This window comes from Magallana gigas, chromosome 2, assembly GCF_963853765.1.
Source record: "Magallana gigas chromosome 2, xbMagGiga1.1, whole genome shotgun sequence".
In the NCBI taxonomy this organism is placed as follows: Eukaryota; Metazoa; Mollusca; class Bivalvia; order Ostreida; family Ostreidae; genus Magallana; species Magallana gigas.
In genome coordinates this window covers 9133673-9148798 of record NC_088854.1, presented here as the reverse complement: position 1 = coordinate 9148798, position 15126 = coordinate 9133673, and the positions used below count along the sequence as shown (strand labels likewise).

Sequence of the window (15126 nt, the reverse complement as noted above, 5' to 3'; positions counted from 1 at the left end):
TCAATACAGTCACAGTGACGGCAACACAGACCAAAACAGTCTAACGATTGCAAGAGACAACACAAGTCTGAAAAAGTCTTTATAATCATATATACTAACAAAAACAAATACAGTTTGCGGCCGACATTTTTTTAAAATTAGCATTTTATTATTTCGAAAGGGGGGTTACTCATCTAAAATCTTTAGATGAAAAAAAACACCTTTTTACACCAATCTTTTAATATCCTAATCCGTGGTATGTGTGTGTGTGTGTGTGGGGGGGGGGGGGGGGGCGTAGTGCGAGTTACCTAAATTTTAATGTAAATTCATTACCCATTACCCTTAAAAATTATACATGCTCCCAAAATATTTTGGGTGATTTTTAAATAAATTTTCTTTACGTAACTTTTTTAAAGATTGTTTATTCCGCCAAAAGTGATGCTATGCATGCCTGCAGTCTGTACATTTGTATTGAGGATAAGTTCTGAGTCCATATGCATCGTTTGATCCGCAAAGATATCAGGCATTCTTTTAGATTGAAAAACATTGATTTTAGTTTCCGATTTAAGGATATATTTTATCACACTTTATAATTATTGGAATGTTAAAGCTCTCTCTGTCCTTCCCCACCCCTTCTCTCTCTCTCTCTCTCTCTCTCTCTCTCTCTCTCTCTCTCTCTCTCTCTCTCTCTCTGCTGTAAGAGATTAGACACACGGTGTACATGGTGAGTTTATGTGCCGCTTCTGTCTCTTCTCCTTATTTAACACCCTTCAATCCTCGGGGAAGGTTTCGTTCAATATCAAATTTTCGTTTATCTCTCAAACATTACGAGTTCCCTCTTCAATAAGTAATGACTCGAACAGCGAGCCCAATCTTTTTTATCGGTCTGAAAAAAAATGTTCCTTAGCAAGAATCATCCATTCTGGCTTTCGTACCGTCGCAAATTCCACGAAATTATATCATGAAATAATGCACATCTGAATTAATTTTAGTTTACATATACTGATAATTAAGAAAATATTTTGATCTCTTTAAGTAGCGCTACCGTGCGGGTTTATAGTCTACACGTGTTATACTAGGGGTAAAGTGATAACACAGAGGGATTATGAATCTGGCTGAAACATCTATGTCAGGTTCTGCCATCTGGCTCTCGTGCAAAGCGCGTGCAGACAATAATTTGACACATGTCTGACTATATGCCGTTACTTTTTCTTTATGAATGTGCTTCACATTTGTTTACATTTTATGTGGACTTCACAAGAAGCTTGGATTAATGGGTTATATCTCCTAGACAATTCATGTTTGCAGAAAGCTGTAATTTCAAATACAATGGAATACGCGGATACTTGTTCTGAAGGATTTAAAACGATGATTAATTATCAGAAAAACATATTTGAATGACTTTTGGAATTAATTCTAGTGGGTGCCACGCATTTCACCACAAGAAGCTTGGCATGACTAATAAACGAAGGAGACCGGTGATTTGACCGCCAGAGTAAATCAAGAAGATCAAATCGCCAATCATGTACTTGTATAAATCCAAATATCTTTAATTCAGCATAATGTTTTTAACATTTCTGTTGAAATATTGAATAATATCTGGATTTAATCGTAAGGATTTAGGTTACGGTTAAATGGACCCAATAATATAGGTCTATGTAATTCAATCGGATTCAAAGACTTCGAGCAATTAAATCTAAATGTATATCTATTCAGTTCGATGATTTTCTTTCTTATGTTTGCAAAACTGATCATTCTGAACAGCAAGCAGTCGGTAAAGAAAATACGTATTGTGTTTAGAATTTAAATTAACAAAGAAGGAACAATCGTGCACCCCTCGGTGGCGATTTGCCAGCGTATTAAGTCCGCGCAGAGCAGTGTATTCCAAATTTGTCATATTCATATGTAATAGAATTTAAAAATCTACATTCATAGACTCTGAAAAATCCTGCCGTATTAGCGGCTTCGGCGATACACGAGAGCCGTGTGTTTTTTATTCGAACTCACCGAAGTTAGTTGTGACTGTGGGGGAGAAGCTCCGTGATCTTCCGACTTCAGGATTTTACTCTGAGAATCTCCAACATGTCCCCTGAACTGACAGTGCCTCAAAGTTATATTATATCTCTCCTGAAATACTTCAACAAATTCAAGTCTGGATAGCTCTATACTCTGGCAACGTTTGAATAAGGAATTTTACTCGTGAAGATTTTTATATATGAGTTTATACTCTTGAGTTGTTGATACTTTTCTTTGAACTTGTGAGGAGACGTTTCAGCCACCATGGGAAACGGGCTCTGTGTAGAAACGGGCAGTTCCATGACAGTCTTTGACTGGTAGGTATCACTGACCATTTTCTTGCAATTAATGTGTTTACAGTGGCATGGCACATAACAGCTTCATTATAATTCAGTATAAAACTCAAGTTTGTGTGGGTTTGAAGCTGACTGTAAAATGCATGCATGGTGCTTATTTGTTTTTCACTGTTTAAATGTGTGTTTGTTCGTTTGTATGCTCTTTAGTTTGTGGTCACACATGGCTTTTAGTATTCTGAGATCTGTAAATTGACGTGGATTCTGACCAAAATACCTCACAGACATTCGTTTACTCTTCAGTGTTGTTTATGTTTATGTATTTTTGGCCTGTTCAATTTCATTTTGAGAGCAAAACACTTAACCATTTTTTTCTGAAACACAATTAGATGGGCTTTTTGTTTAAGAAGAAATACAGTAAAATAATTAGATTACAACTGTAATAGGTCTTCTCATTAACTGTAATATGTTTTGATGTTTTGAAAGGAAGTAATGCAAGTACCACATAAAAACTTTTGTTGAGCAATAAAAACTTAATTATCATCGTTGAAACATCATTAAGAAGTTGAGAAGGTTTTTTTGTAAATTGATGAACCGTACAGACCTGAGTGAGAAGCTAGACACTAAATCGATTTTTGAGATGGTGTGCATTTTCCGCGCCAGGACAGTATGCTTTCCAAAATCTCACCCACGGAATCATTTACTGATAATCAAAAGCCAAGACATTGTCGTAAATATAGCCGTTTAATGCTTTTATGCAAATGAGACTTCGAGAAGAAAATATGCAGAAAATGGTCCGCTTTAACTTGCTTACTATAGTTCTTCGTTATGTTTTTAGTAATGACCAACACGAAGCCGAATAAACAGAAACCTGGAAAACAGGACACTAGTGTTTAACTTCGTGATTTACACACACATCATTTTACTAGTATATAGATTCGTTCAAGTTGTAAAATCTGGGCACTAAAAAAAAAAACATTTAATTTTTTGAGAGTGTATGATTGATACTGAAATATAGTACTATCAAAGTTTCATTTATTTATCAAAAGGCTTCAATCTTCACATCTTACATGTATAATAATTTTGATTATTATATATAAAGCATATATATGTTTTTAAGATAGTACATTTCAAAGAGATGAGTTTGTCAGAATGAATAAATTACATGTTATATACCTGTAGTATGTATAAATAGAGGTGGCGGTAGACCCACAGGCGTCTTCATCATTGGACACCTCTGCACAATCTAAATTAAGACTCTTCCTTCTTTGAAACAAGTTTATCATTGATATTAACCTTGATTTTAAACGTTTACATCGCAGGTTTAAAACTTGAAATTCTTTTAACAAAAAAGAAACCAGAAACGCTCATCTTAAACTAAGAGAATAATGAAAGTCGATCTTCCTTTAGTTCAGTAATAGTATATTCTCTGTATGTTTCACACAACGGTAGCTTTTACAAGAAAGGAGTCTCAATTTGTTAAATATTCTTTCTATACAGTAAATTACACCCACAAAACAAATTGGAAGTTGTGAAAGTATTGTTTACAGTGGATTAAGGTACATGTAACCAAAAAAATCAATGTGCGTTAGAAAGATCAGAACCTGGACCTCTATGAACTTTATACAAGAATACAGACCTATACGTTTAATTGATATATAGTCAACACCCAAGATGAACTCAGCATTATCTGCTGCAGTAATAATTAATCCTTTCCTTCTCACCGTGGAAGAACTCTTACATAGAGTACTAACAGTGTGCTTTATTGTAATTAGAAGAAGCCCCCATCTATGTATTGTATTGTAAACATTGCCTTAGAGTTAGCTAAACAAGTCTTGACCTGCCACCCCCTTGATTCAAACCGCTGTCGATAGAGCCTTCATATGCAAAGATATCATCACAAATTATGTTTTCTGGCCATTGAAAATTATCAGGACATTTAAATATTCTGACAAAAAGATGGTATAGATTTCCGTTTTGTGTGCCTCTGTTCCAATACTTGCTAAATATCGTTTATCATTCAGAGCCTTTGATTTATTTGTCCCTGTGCTTTATATATACAATAGACACCCATTGCTTTCTGTCTATTAATCAACGTTTTCTGTCGGTGATTGTTTACACATTAATAACAAAAATTTCAGGTGTCAACATCAAAGTTTTGAGATATATCGCCTCTTACATCAGATAAACTTTATCGATGTTGGTCGTGTTTCAAACTCGTATCCATGCAAACAGATAAAAGGCTATCCGCCAGCATTCAAGGACTCAATAGGAAACTCTGATACCCTACATATAAAATAATTTCATGACTATACCAAAAAAAAATCTCACCTGCATATTCCAACTTGGTTGGTTATTTTTTTCGTTTGTGAATCTCTTTTTTTAACCAGTTAAAATCAAATGCTATTTTTAATATTGAAAGAAGAACATTAATATTAGAGAAAAACAATAGTACATAAAGAAACAATTGTGAAATTTTATGATTGATAAAGACAACAACACCATAGATATCATCGAAGGTTTGTCAACGAGAGGCTGAATTCAATACATTTTTGTTAAAAAAAAACAACCTTTGTTAACACCTTTCATTAAATGATTTAAATTGGTAGGCAAAATTTTTATTCCATAACTTTCAGTTAAGAATTCATCTGTTATCTTGGTAGTACTACATGGCTGCTACAGCAGAATGTGCTATATTTATGTACCCAATCAAAGCGTTTAAAGACGGTCCTACATCCTATGACTGCTGAATACTGCATACTTAGTTTGGAAAAGGTGACGTGTAGGATGCAAAGAAATGCGAATCAAAGACTCTGTCTCAAAATTGTGGGGACGTCTGTCCGCGAAATCACGCGTGATCGGTTGATTCTTTGTGTAGGGAGTCATATGATGGAACGCTTTCTTTTGTACATACAGCTGTTGTACATCCTCATTCAGTCAGAACAGAAACAAGAATTCGCGCGGAAGAATTCAACCAAGCAACGAACAACAGCAGTGATTAATCTTCAGAAATAATATTCCTAATTTGTTTGGAATGTTTCAAAATTATTCTATCACACTCGGATCATCATCAGAAACGTATGCCCCGCATTTGACGCGATTCTCTTGTACTAACACAGCATATAAATATAATAATATAAACAAAACCACTTCAGTACAGTTACTTTGAGAGTCGGATGTTTTGATTTGTTATTAAATACAGATTAAGTTTAGCTTTTTTATGCCTCAATTTTAATTCCTCGTCGTATTATTGCAGATACTCCAAAACGCGTCTTGTAATGTTTAAGCATTGTTTGGATCTTCATACCTTGCTCTTTATTTGTTATGTTTGAGATTTTTGTACTCAATTCAAGTCAAACAAATTGATGAAGTTCGTAAAATTCTTATTATAACACTTCTATTTGAACAAAACTTTGTTGATCTTAGGGTTTTTGCAATAAAGTTTCTTTGCCACTCAATCAGCATTCCTCTCTGAACGTTAAATATGCTCAACAGATTTAATGGTTTACTTAAGGAGCCACTTTATTTATAGAAACATTTTCAAAAACTAAAAAGAAGAAATTTTTTTTTTCTTTGGGATCAATCACTTGTTTTGTGTTTTGCAATAACTAAACTATAAAACGGTCTTGTATTACATTTTGGACTTAGACGTGGTTTTTAAAAGTTAAAACGATTACTGGCCATTGTCTTAATTTGTCGAAAGGCATTGTTTAATCATAAAGCAATTTCCAAAGCACAAAGAAATACAGCTAATACGTTCTAGACGCTAACAGACCAAATAACTCATCGTGACAAAACGGTATTAAGTCAAAATTCGCTTCATTGTTATGCTCTGATGCTAATCCGCCGCTTCATTTGCATAAATGTAGACGGAAAAAAACCAAGAAGAAAACAAACGAAAAGCCAACATTCAGTTCAATGAAAATAATATTTTTTTCATGGTTTTGGATGTAATTACATAAGTAGCGTACATTGAATCAATCAGGAGTACATAGTAAAACATGACAAAATAATATAACCTTTTTGTTTATCCATCCCAAAACCTATGGCTCGCTTCAACGTGTATTTCGTCTTCGGCACCATATGCAAGAATGCGTTAAAGTGCTATAAAATAGAACCATGAAGACAAGGAGAACTTACAATGCTGGAGATTTGCGTCCAGATAGTTCTTCATAAACGATAAAAGTTCTAAACATAAGCAAACTGTCCCATTAACTCATCAACACAAACAATGACCTTTACGTTTAAACCTGTTAAACCTGTTGTTTTGAAGTGGTTTACATATTTCTTTGGTGGTCTATAGATATGACTGAAGCAATAAATCACATGCTGGAACCATCTCTCCGATCATCTGCGGAAGACAACGAGTTGTTTTGCCATGTACACAATCAATAAGCTACATGTTGTTAGTTAGTTGTCTGCGACGGCATGTTACATATTTCAGTTGTACTTATGACACATGGATAAGACGTGAAGATACGGGGATATCAGTGGGTTATTTTGTCATATTTCTCTCTGGTTGTATAGTAAGACCCAATCAATATCAGGCTGAGAAACGCTCACTCAATATGGACACTTCAGATAGCGATCTCTCTGAACAGGGTTGCTTCTGTGCATAAAGTGGCATAGAAGCTTGTTCTTTATCTACCGCTGATTATTGCGACCTTTATTTATATTATCAAACAGTGATCTTTATCGCCTTGAATGCTGTAGATTTTGTCAAATTCATCTTCTTCGCTTGTCAAGCCTTTTGTCTTGTTCACGAATGTCAGTGCAAACTAGTCTCGAAGTTCTGTCAGTTTTGGGGGACTATTGTGGATCTCGTCTTCAACTTGGTGGCATAAACTCACAACGTTCAGCCTTTTGATCGACATACTCGTCCAAAACCTCTCATACCATTCACTGTGCTTGTCGACCAAAGTGTTGTTACAGCGGATTACTCAGTGACTTATGTTACTATTATGTTCAATGCTAAGTGATTATAGTTTCAAAAGGTTCAATAAGGTTCTCAGGTAGGCACTGTTCTTGGTGGCCAAGTTTTGAAGTTCGTTCTAGTGTACATACTATTGACGCAGTCTTGAGATGAAAATGAATGGAAAGAAATATTATATTTGTTATATTTGTATTTTCCTGTCTGCCAGACGGATCAAAAGTTAACTGTAACCATGTGAATGCTTTTCCACCAGGGGATTCTAGCCTGTGTTGTGGTATCCTACTTCTTGTGAGTTTTTGCGTTGGTAAACCGAGTAAAACATGTCGACCGCGGCCTCAGTTCTGGATAAATTTATCGGCCGGAAGCCGCCACCACCGCCCCCGCCAGATCCGCCCCCGGACCCACCACCACAAGACCCAAATCAACCAAAGTATGGAAACATGTGGAGAATTTGTTTTCGTTGTGTATATTTTGGATTTTTAGTTTTAGTTACTCCACTATTTATCTTTTTTTTAGAAGTCGACATACGGGTTCAGAGCCAATTGCTTAATTACTAATTTGATGTTTATATTACTAGACTAGACTTTTTCTTTACTTTCATCTATGGCAATGATTAGTATCTAAAGCAATTAGCAGCATCGTTTCATTTTACATAACGCCTTCATGTTGGTTTTATATAGACATTTTTTCATCATACGTACGATAGCGGTTTCTGTACTAATTTATAAGAGTGTATCTGCAATAAAACCGCCCCATGACGTCATAGAGCTTTTAAAATATGATATAAGAGTTTAGTGTAGATAATTAGCTTAGAATTGTCGACGCTTTCTCAGCAAGACAAGAAATTTCTTACGGATGAGCAGAATGATAATTCCAAACATAATGACAACTGATTGGCCCAGTATTCAGTGTAAAGCAGTTGGTGGGATAAGAACGCCGCGCTTTCATATTCACCCTGCACTTCAATTTCTTCCAAACACAAAGAGAAGATATATTCAATGTTTGCAGAACTAGGTGCACTATTGGATAACAAACTAATGTGCCAGATTTAATTTGCTTTAACTGCTTCCAGATGCTTACTGTTTTTCAATTATAGATACAGTCGTTTTGTTAAGCCTTACAAAGGCTTTTCGAGAAGGGAATGAAGGGCTTCTTGTTTGCAATTTCTTTAAAATAAATTAGATTTTCTAGTGATCAAATATTTACAATGCTTGCATAATGCCTAAATGAATTTAAGCTAATTGTTAGAGATAATACAATTTTGAAATCGACTTGTACAACACTAATAAAGAAAAAGAAGCAATAATTCAATTTCACATGAACTTTTTTTTAATTTAAAAAAAAAACAAACTTAAACATGTAAACCGATTGTTATCTTCTCCATAAAGTTTTTTTCTTACTTATGAATTATGTTTCACCATGCATGCACTTTATGTATCTTTTGATACATGTAGAATAGCAGAAAATATTTTTGATACAATATCTTCAAATATCTGTATATTTCAGGATGGACCATGTCCTCGGAACCGTTCAGGCACAAGTTGGTCTACGAACAATCTATGATGACGATTTCATTGACAGACTCAACCATTACTACACTGTAATACTATTAATAGTATTCACGGTGATAGTGAGTACAAACCAGTACGTGGGGGACCCTATAGAATGCTGGTGCCCCGCGGACTTCACAGAGAACCGCGTGGACTATACTAATTTTGTGTGCTGGGTCAGTAACACGTACTACATCCCAATGCAGAACCAAATTCCGGTGAACGTTGACAATCGTCGACAGAAGGAGCTGACATATTATCAGTGGGTCCCAATTATCCTCCTTATCCTTGCTTTACTCTTCAAAATGCCTCGAATGGTGTGGAAAGTTCTCTCGGCTTCCAGTGGGATCAGTATGGATAAGCTTGGGAATCTGGCCAAAGAAACTCAGTACATTAGTCCAGAAGACAGGGAGAAAAAGCTGAATCACATCGTGAAGTACCTTGACCAATGGTTGAGTGGTGTACAGCACTACCGAGCAGGGATGTGCGTAAAATTACGAGAAAGCGCCAGCAAGTTTGCGTGCTGCTTCTGCGGCCGTCATTTTGGAAACTATCTGGTCACGTGCGTTCTTTTCATAAAGTTACTGTACTTAGTAAACGCTATATCACAACTGTACATACTGAACGCGTTTCTCGGGACTGACTACAGTGTCTATGGAATCGAAGTTCTGACGTCACTGTACAATGGCGAAGATTGGACTTACTCGCCGAGGTTTCCTCGCGTTACATTGTGTGATTTTGAGATTCGCCAAATGACAAATCTACAAAGATGGACAGTTCAATGCGTTTTGCCTATCAATCTCTTCAATGAGAAAATCTTCATCTTCCTTTGGTTTTGGCACGTTTTGCTGGCCTTCCTCAGCGCGTTTAGTTTAGTTGTTAGCGCGTACGCTTTCATGTTTCCGCAGCACCGTAAGTCGTACATCCGCAAGTACCTTCTCCTCAACAAACTGTACAAAACAGGCAGGATGGCAAGCGAGAGAGAAAAGAAGATGGTTCGTCGGTTTGTGGACAACTACCTACGTCACGATGGATGCTATGTCTTGCGAGTGTTCAGTAACAATGCTAATGACGTCATCACATCCGAAATCATTAAATATCTTTATCAGGACTATGTAAAAGAGAAAGAGCAAAGGGAAAACAAAGACGTGGACACAAATGGTTTAATGGAGGATAGCCAAAAATAGGTCTTAAATACACGAAGACCTAGAAATGTCCAAAAATAAAGACATGTTAATTCTGAAACATGCTTGTTGCCAAAAATATTCATTACCAAAGGACTCTAAATAGCCAGCACCTTATATTGGTTATGGTTTCTTGCGCTGAGAGAGTATGCATGCACTTGATGTGAATCGACGTCTTTCAGCGTATTTGTTTTAATACTGATATTGAAAATCTAATGAATATCACTGCTTAACACCAAGGTGTTACACAGAAATGATCTCTCTGTCCGCAGTAATTTATGTTTTTATGTTTTCTTTATGTTTTCCTGCGTTTTCGTTTAACTTGTTAAGGTTTGTTTGCTTTTTGTTTGTTTTGTCCGGTTCATTCCAGTTTCAACGTCACCCGTCACCCTTGAAATATAAATATCTGTGATACTGCGATATAGATTATGTAGATTTTTTTTCTCTTAAAAAGATCACCTCTCTCTTTTTCTCTTTCTCCTTCACTCGGCGTACAGTTTCATTATTACTTTCACACGATGTGTTAATGTTTTGCACAATTTGATGTTGTAGTTAGCAGTAGTGGAGGGTAAGTGGGATTGGGCAATTCTAATTAAACCACCTAAATGTCTTAACTTGGAGTCAAGTACTGACCTTAATCAATTCACGTGGAAGATTGGGTGATATTTAAAATTCCTTTGTTCCTCCAGTTAGGGCTTCTTTACAAAAGATTAGAACTAGACAACAAATCTGGTTAACCCGGGAATGGTCACGCTAATGCACGCCCCTTGTGGGGTTTAGGTGGCATTTAATTGCTCCTAATGTGTTTTGTCTTCTGGGATTTGATTTGTAATTTAAGATTTCGTAGATAATTGGCAAGAAGATGAAATACTTATGCATTATTGGGAGGGCCAGGCTCCTGTTACATTTTTCTTTGAATTGAAAACATTGGCCAACATAGACTTTCAACATTTTTTGAATTGTTTTATCTTCTATATTTTCTATGAAAATAATGTCATGTATTTTCTTCGAATGATTCACATCAATACATGACACAAGATTAATAAAACTTTGCGGTTTAGTATTTGTTTCTTTAAGATCAGACATTTGGTTCATGCTTTATTGTTGTAAATAAGTTTCATTCAAAATGTACATGCTTTTTACTGACGCAAATATTCATTTTCATTATGATAATTCTAATATTTCGTGTTTGTTTTTAATGAATACAAGCGACATGGCTGTGTTTTTATTTTAACTCCAACATAATGTGACGATGACTACGATGAAAGTGATGATGAGGTTGTGTTATTTTTATACAAAGAGAGGATATAAAAGTACAAAACTAATTCTGTTGTCTTCTTATTTACTGGAAATGTTATGCTTTACAGTATCAATTGTACAGAAGCATGACTTGAACACATCAACAATTTTCATAAATGGAACATAATTTATTCTATGGTATACATTGCTCTCCCAAGAAAGACAAAATGATCAATAAATATATATTAGACTAGAATGTTAGAACTAAGGTAATCTAAGTGCTACTTAACACTTTTATTTAAACAAATCTCTAACATCATAATTAGGTTTACCAATTCTATTGTAATACTGTAAACCTTTCTTTAAAACATGAACTCTATTTACACTGTAACTATTGTATTTGCCCTTACCATACGACTTAATAGTAACAGTAAACATACCCGGTAACATTGCAAGTTAATACAATATTGTATCAGTAAGCTTGTAAAATACAATTCTATTATTACAATTTTTCGAGAAGAATTCATCTCCGTAATCAGCACTAGATTCTTTGACAAATAGAATCAAACTCTTAAAATGTCAATGTAGAAGAGAGAGAGAGAGAGAGAGAGAGAGAGAGAGAGAGAGAGAGAGAGAGATCTGGTAAAGAGGTTATAAAGTTAGACATGCGCACTGTTAATATCATTCACATCCTACCCTTCTCTAAATTCTTGTTATGAAAACTGAAACTTTGATTGAAAAGGAGATATGTGTTTACTTTATTAGCTAGTGCTTAGTCATTTGGCAAAAGTCCATACTGTATAACCATAATAGTTCTTTCACTTTAAGATATAAAACTTCACATCATACCCCTTTGAGCTGCTTATATATAATAGAATCAACAAAAGACTTTAATATAATTTTATATTTGAAATAATAAAATCAGCTTATATCGATATGTATGATTCAGTCAGCATGTGGCACACTGTTTTCAACGAAATATTATAAGAAAGATCTAATAAGGCGATTGGTCGTGACACATCAAATACCTGTCAATTGATATAAAGGAGTAATACAATAGGTCGCCTTTGTTTTGGTAAAATCCTCCGTTAACCATCTTGTCCCTCTGTCAGTGTCATTTTACACGGACGAAACAAAATATACTCATTTTGAAGTTGATTATGTCATTTACGTCACCAACAGATCAATTTGCCAAAAAAAATCACACTGACTAAATCAATCATATATAATCAAAATAATGTACATGTAGTCCTGACATGCCTGAGTATCTTGATGTAATCTGTGGAAACTGACTTTTCGTTCAAACTATGAATGAAACATTCTGATAAAATTGCATCGTATAGTTGAATATGTTCTTGGTATGTCTTTAACAGTCTTAATGGCATTCAAGTCCTACACAAATGAATGAAATTAGAAAACATATAGAACAAAAATTAATTAAAAAAACACATCAGATTTTTATTAAATATACATAACACTTGAATTATCAATAAAACTTGTTCAAGTTCATTTATTTTCACTCATAACATATAATGTTACATGAGGTGCAGAAGAATTATATACAAAAGCAGGATTTACAAAAAGGAAACAGAATAAAGTAAACAATGAATTTGTTATAGTTGTTATGTAGGATGGCCTACCAAATCAAATATTTTTCTAATTAAAATACACATTTTCAAAAGTATTACATGATTTGAAGATGACATAAGTGTTCTAAAGTTTAAAGTGTTTGGGTTTTTAATATAATATAAACAATTGCATAAAGAACTTAAAGTTCTGTACTGTCTGTAAAGGTTGAGATTGTCAATAAAACATCCGGAATTTATAGGACATGCAACATCGCCTGACACAAGGAGCTAGACGGTAGCAGTCGAGACAACAAAAACAGCTTGATGAATGTTCCTTATTAAATATAATTATTAGATTGCAACTTTGAAACTAAATAAATCTATAGTCTTATGCAATTAACAAGACGTCCAAATAAACAGATATAGGATGAGCTGCTAGCTTCATTAAGTAGATTCAATTCACAACATGTTCTGTTTTATCGAAATTGGATTGAAAATATATGTTCATACAAAGTACATCATACAATTCGCTAAATTAGGAATGTGGATGTTTTCTTCACCGCAGGTAAAGTAAAAGCAGCAGATCTTATACATCTAAATAAGGAATAATTAAGAATCATTCTTTGAGTATTATGAGGTGATAATTTCGGTCGGGGCGTGATCAAATCCAATAAAGCCCAAACGGCATTATGATAGATTTGATCACGCCCCGAACGAAATTACCACCTCATTATATTCAAAGAATGATTCCTTATTACTAATATTTATATAATTTTAAGCCATCGTACGATTAAATATTTAAATATAGATAAGCAAACCCCGCTGGCGCCTCAATTTGGCATCATTTGTAGTTATGGGTTATATAGTACAAAATCGATACGTAGTGTTATCACAGGCAAGGGCACTGGAAAATGTAAATATAAACCTTTATAATCCAATGAAAGATCCTGGTTGCTAAGTTTGTATCCAGTCAGTTTCTCAACCAAGTAATTTGAATCTTTTATTGAAGGAATGGGCGCTTTATGGAGTGTAAATGTCAATCAGAAAAAAAGCGGAAACTCTCAATGACTTATCAAACATTTAGACTTAAAAATCAATCATTTAGCGAATGCCAGAGTTACAGGAGCATTGTATTACTCCATAGATCCTGTATTTGTTCATATAAAACCCAATATATACCTAAAGGTTAATTGTCTGTGTGAAATGGTCAGTTTTAATGATCCATTGTCCTTAAACATTCATCAAGACAAAAAAGCCAGTAAAATTTACACGCATCAGAAGGATGGCCCGACACACAGTGTACCTCGATTAATAATACACAGCTATCATTCAGGTCACCCGTACTATACCTTTGTAGACTGAAGTCTATTGGTGTTGAAGATCTGCCCAGCTGGTAAGTATTGACAGATGCATCGAATTAACATCACGCTCTTGCAGATCATCTGCAGCACGTTAATTTGCCTGGCTACCGCGACGTGGCTCGACCCCTCTTTGCTGACACATACCTGTCCATCTTTGTTTTTTTCCCTGGGTGAGTAGGTTTTATGACCAATGAGTTATTGGTCAGGTATCATATCTTCACACCTGAGCGTTACCTGAACGACTGAATAACAAAGCACATTTATATCTATGTAAAGGTAGATGCAGAAATGAATAAAATTGTTAATATATTTAATTTCCCTTTATGAAATCCCCCTCCGTAACATTATAAACCCACACATTTGTGAAAAAACACTAAGTTCCAAGAAACGATAAAATAGCTTTGAAACTATTTGCCGGTCTTTTTTTTTAATGTACTGGTTAAAGATGTATAGATAGTATACATTTATTATACCGAAGGAGATGCGATAACATAGCTAACACTACGTATCTGGTTATGTTAAAAATGCCTGGTATTATTTACAATTAAGTCAAAATATTGTATGCAATTTTTCTGATCATCAAAATATTTCCTTATTTTTATAAATCCTCATAACTCAAAGTTCTACATTAAACATTTCTTTCTACATTAATTTTGAAATGCTCTCTTTCTAAAGTTTTTTTTCTAAATTATGTATTTAATCGATTTCCAACTTTCCCAGAATTACAATGTTAAAATATAGTAAATTAGCAATTTAATACGCGTATGAAGCAACATTTCCAAAACGACGTGTTTCTAGTGTAGATGTAAAATGTTGTGATGCAGGCTAGTCCTACATGTGACAGATAATCTGTCTACTAGGTGTTAGCGCATAAAAAGACAGAAAGCTTCATCAATATTGACCAAATGAACACCTGTAATCTTTTTTTTATTTCATTGATATTGAATTCATTGGGTACATTTGTCATGATCATGATGATATAATTTTAAGGACATAATAACCA

At 34.6% G+C, this 15126-nt stretch overlaps 1 protein-coding gene across 3 annotated transcripts; it reads left to right on the top strand.

Moving 5' to 3' along the window:
• The first annotated feature begins 1703 nt into the window (after positions 1–1703).
• Positions 1704–11280, top strand: LOC105322510 (innexin unc-9). Of its 3 annotated transcripts, none has more exons than XM_011421257.4 (3): positions 1704–2312; positions 7475–7651; positions 8728–11280. In XM_011421257.4, exons 2-3 carry the CDS (start codon positions 7542–7544, stop codon positions 9956–9958), a joined length of 1341 nt encoding a protein of 446 aa, XP_011419559.2. In that variant the 5' UTR covers positions 1704–2312; positions 7475–7541; the 3' UTR covers positions 9959–11280. The 3 variants fall into 3 exon arrangements, with proteins under 3 accessions (XP_011419559.2, XP_011419561.2, XP_011419560.2); XM_011421258.4 differs by lacking the exon at positions 1704–2312 and adding an exon at positions 6887–7300; XM_011421259.4 differs by lacking the exon at positions 7475–7651 and having other exon boundaries at positions 1720–2312.
• The last annotated feature ends 3846 nt before the right edge of the window (positions 11281–15126 follow it).

Excerpts from the sequence above, each read along its gene's own strand:
- LOC105322510 (XM_011421257.4), top strand. The coding sequence starts at position 7,542 with ATGTCGACCGCGGCCTCAGTTCTGGATAAATTTATCGGCCGGAAGCCG. Across the intron at positions 7,652-8,727 it reads CAAGACCCAAATCAACCAAA|GATGGACCATGTCCTCGGAA; the intron begins GTATGGAAACAT and ends TGTATATTTCAG.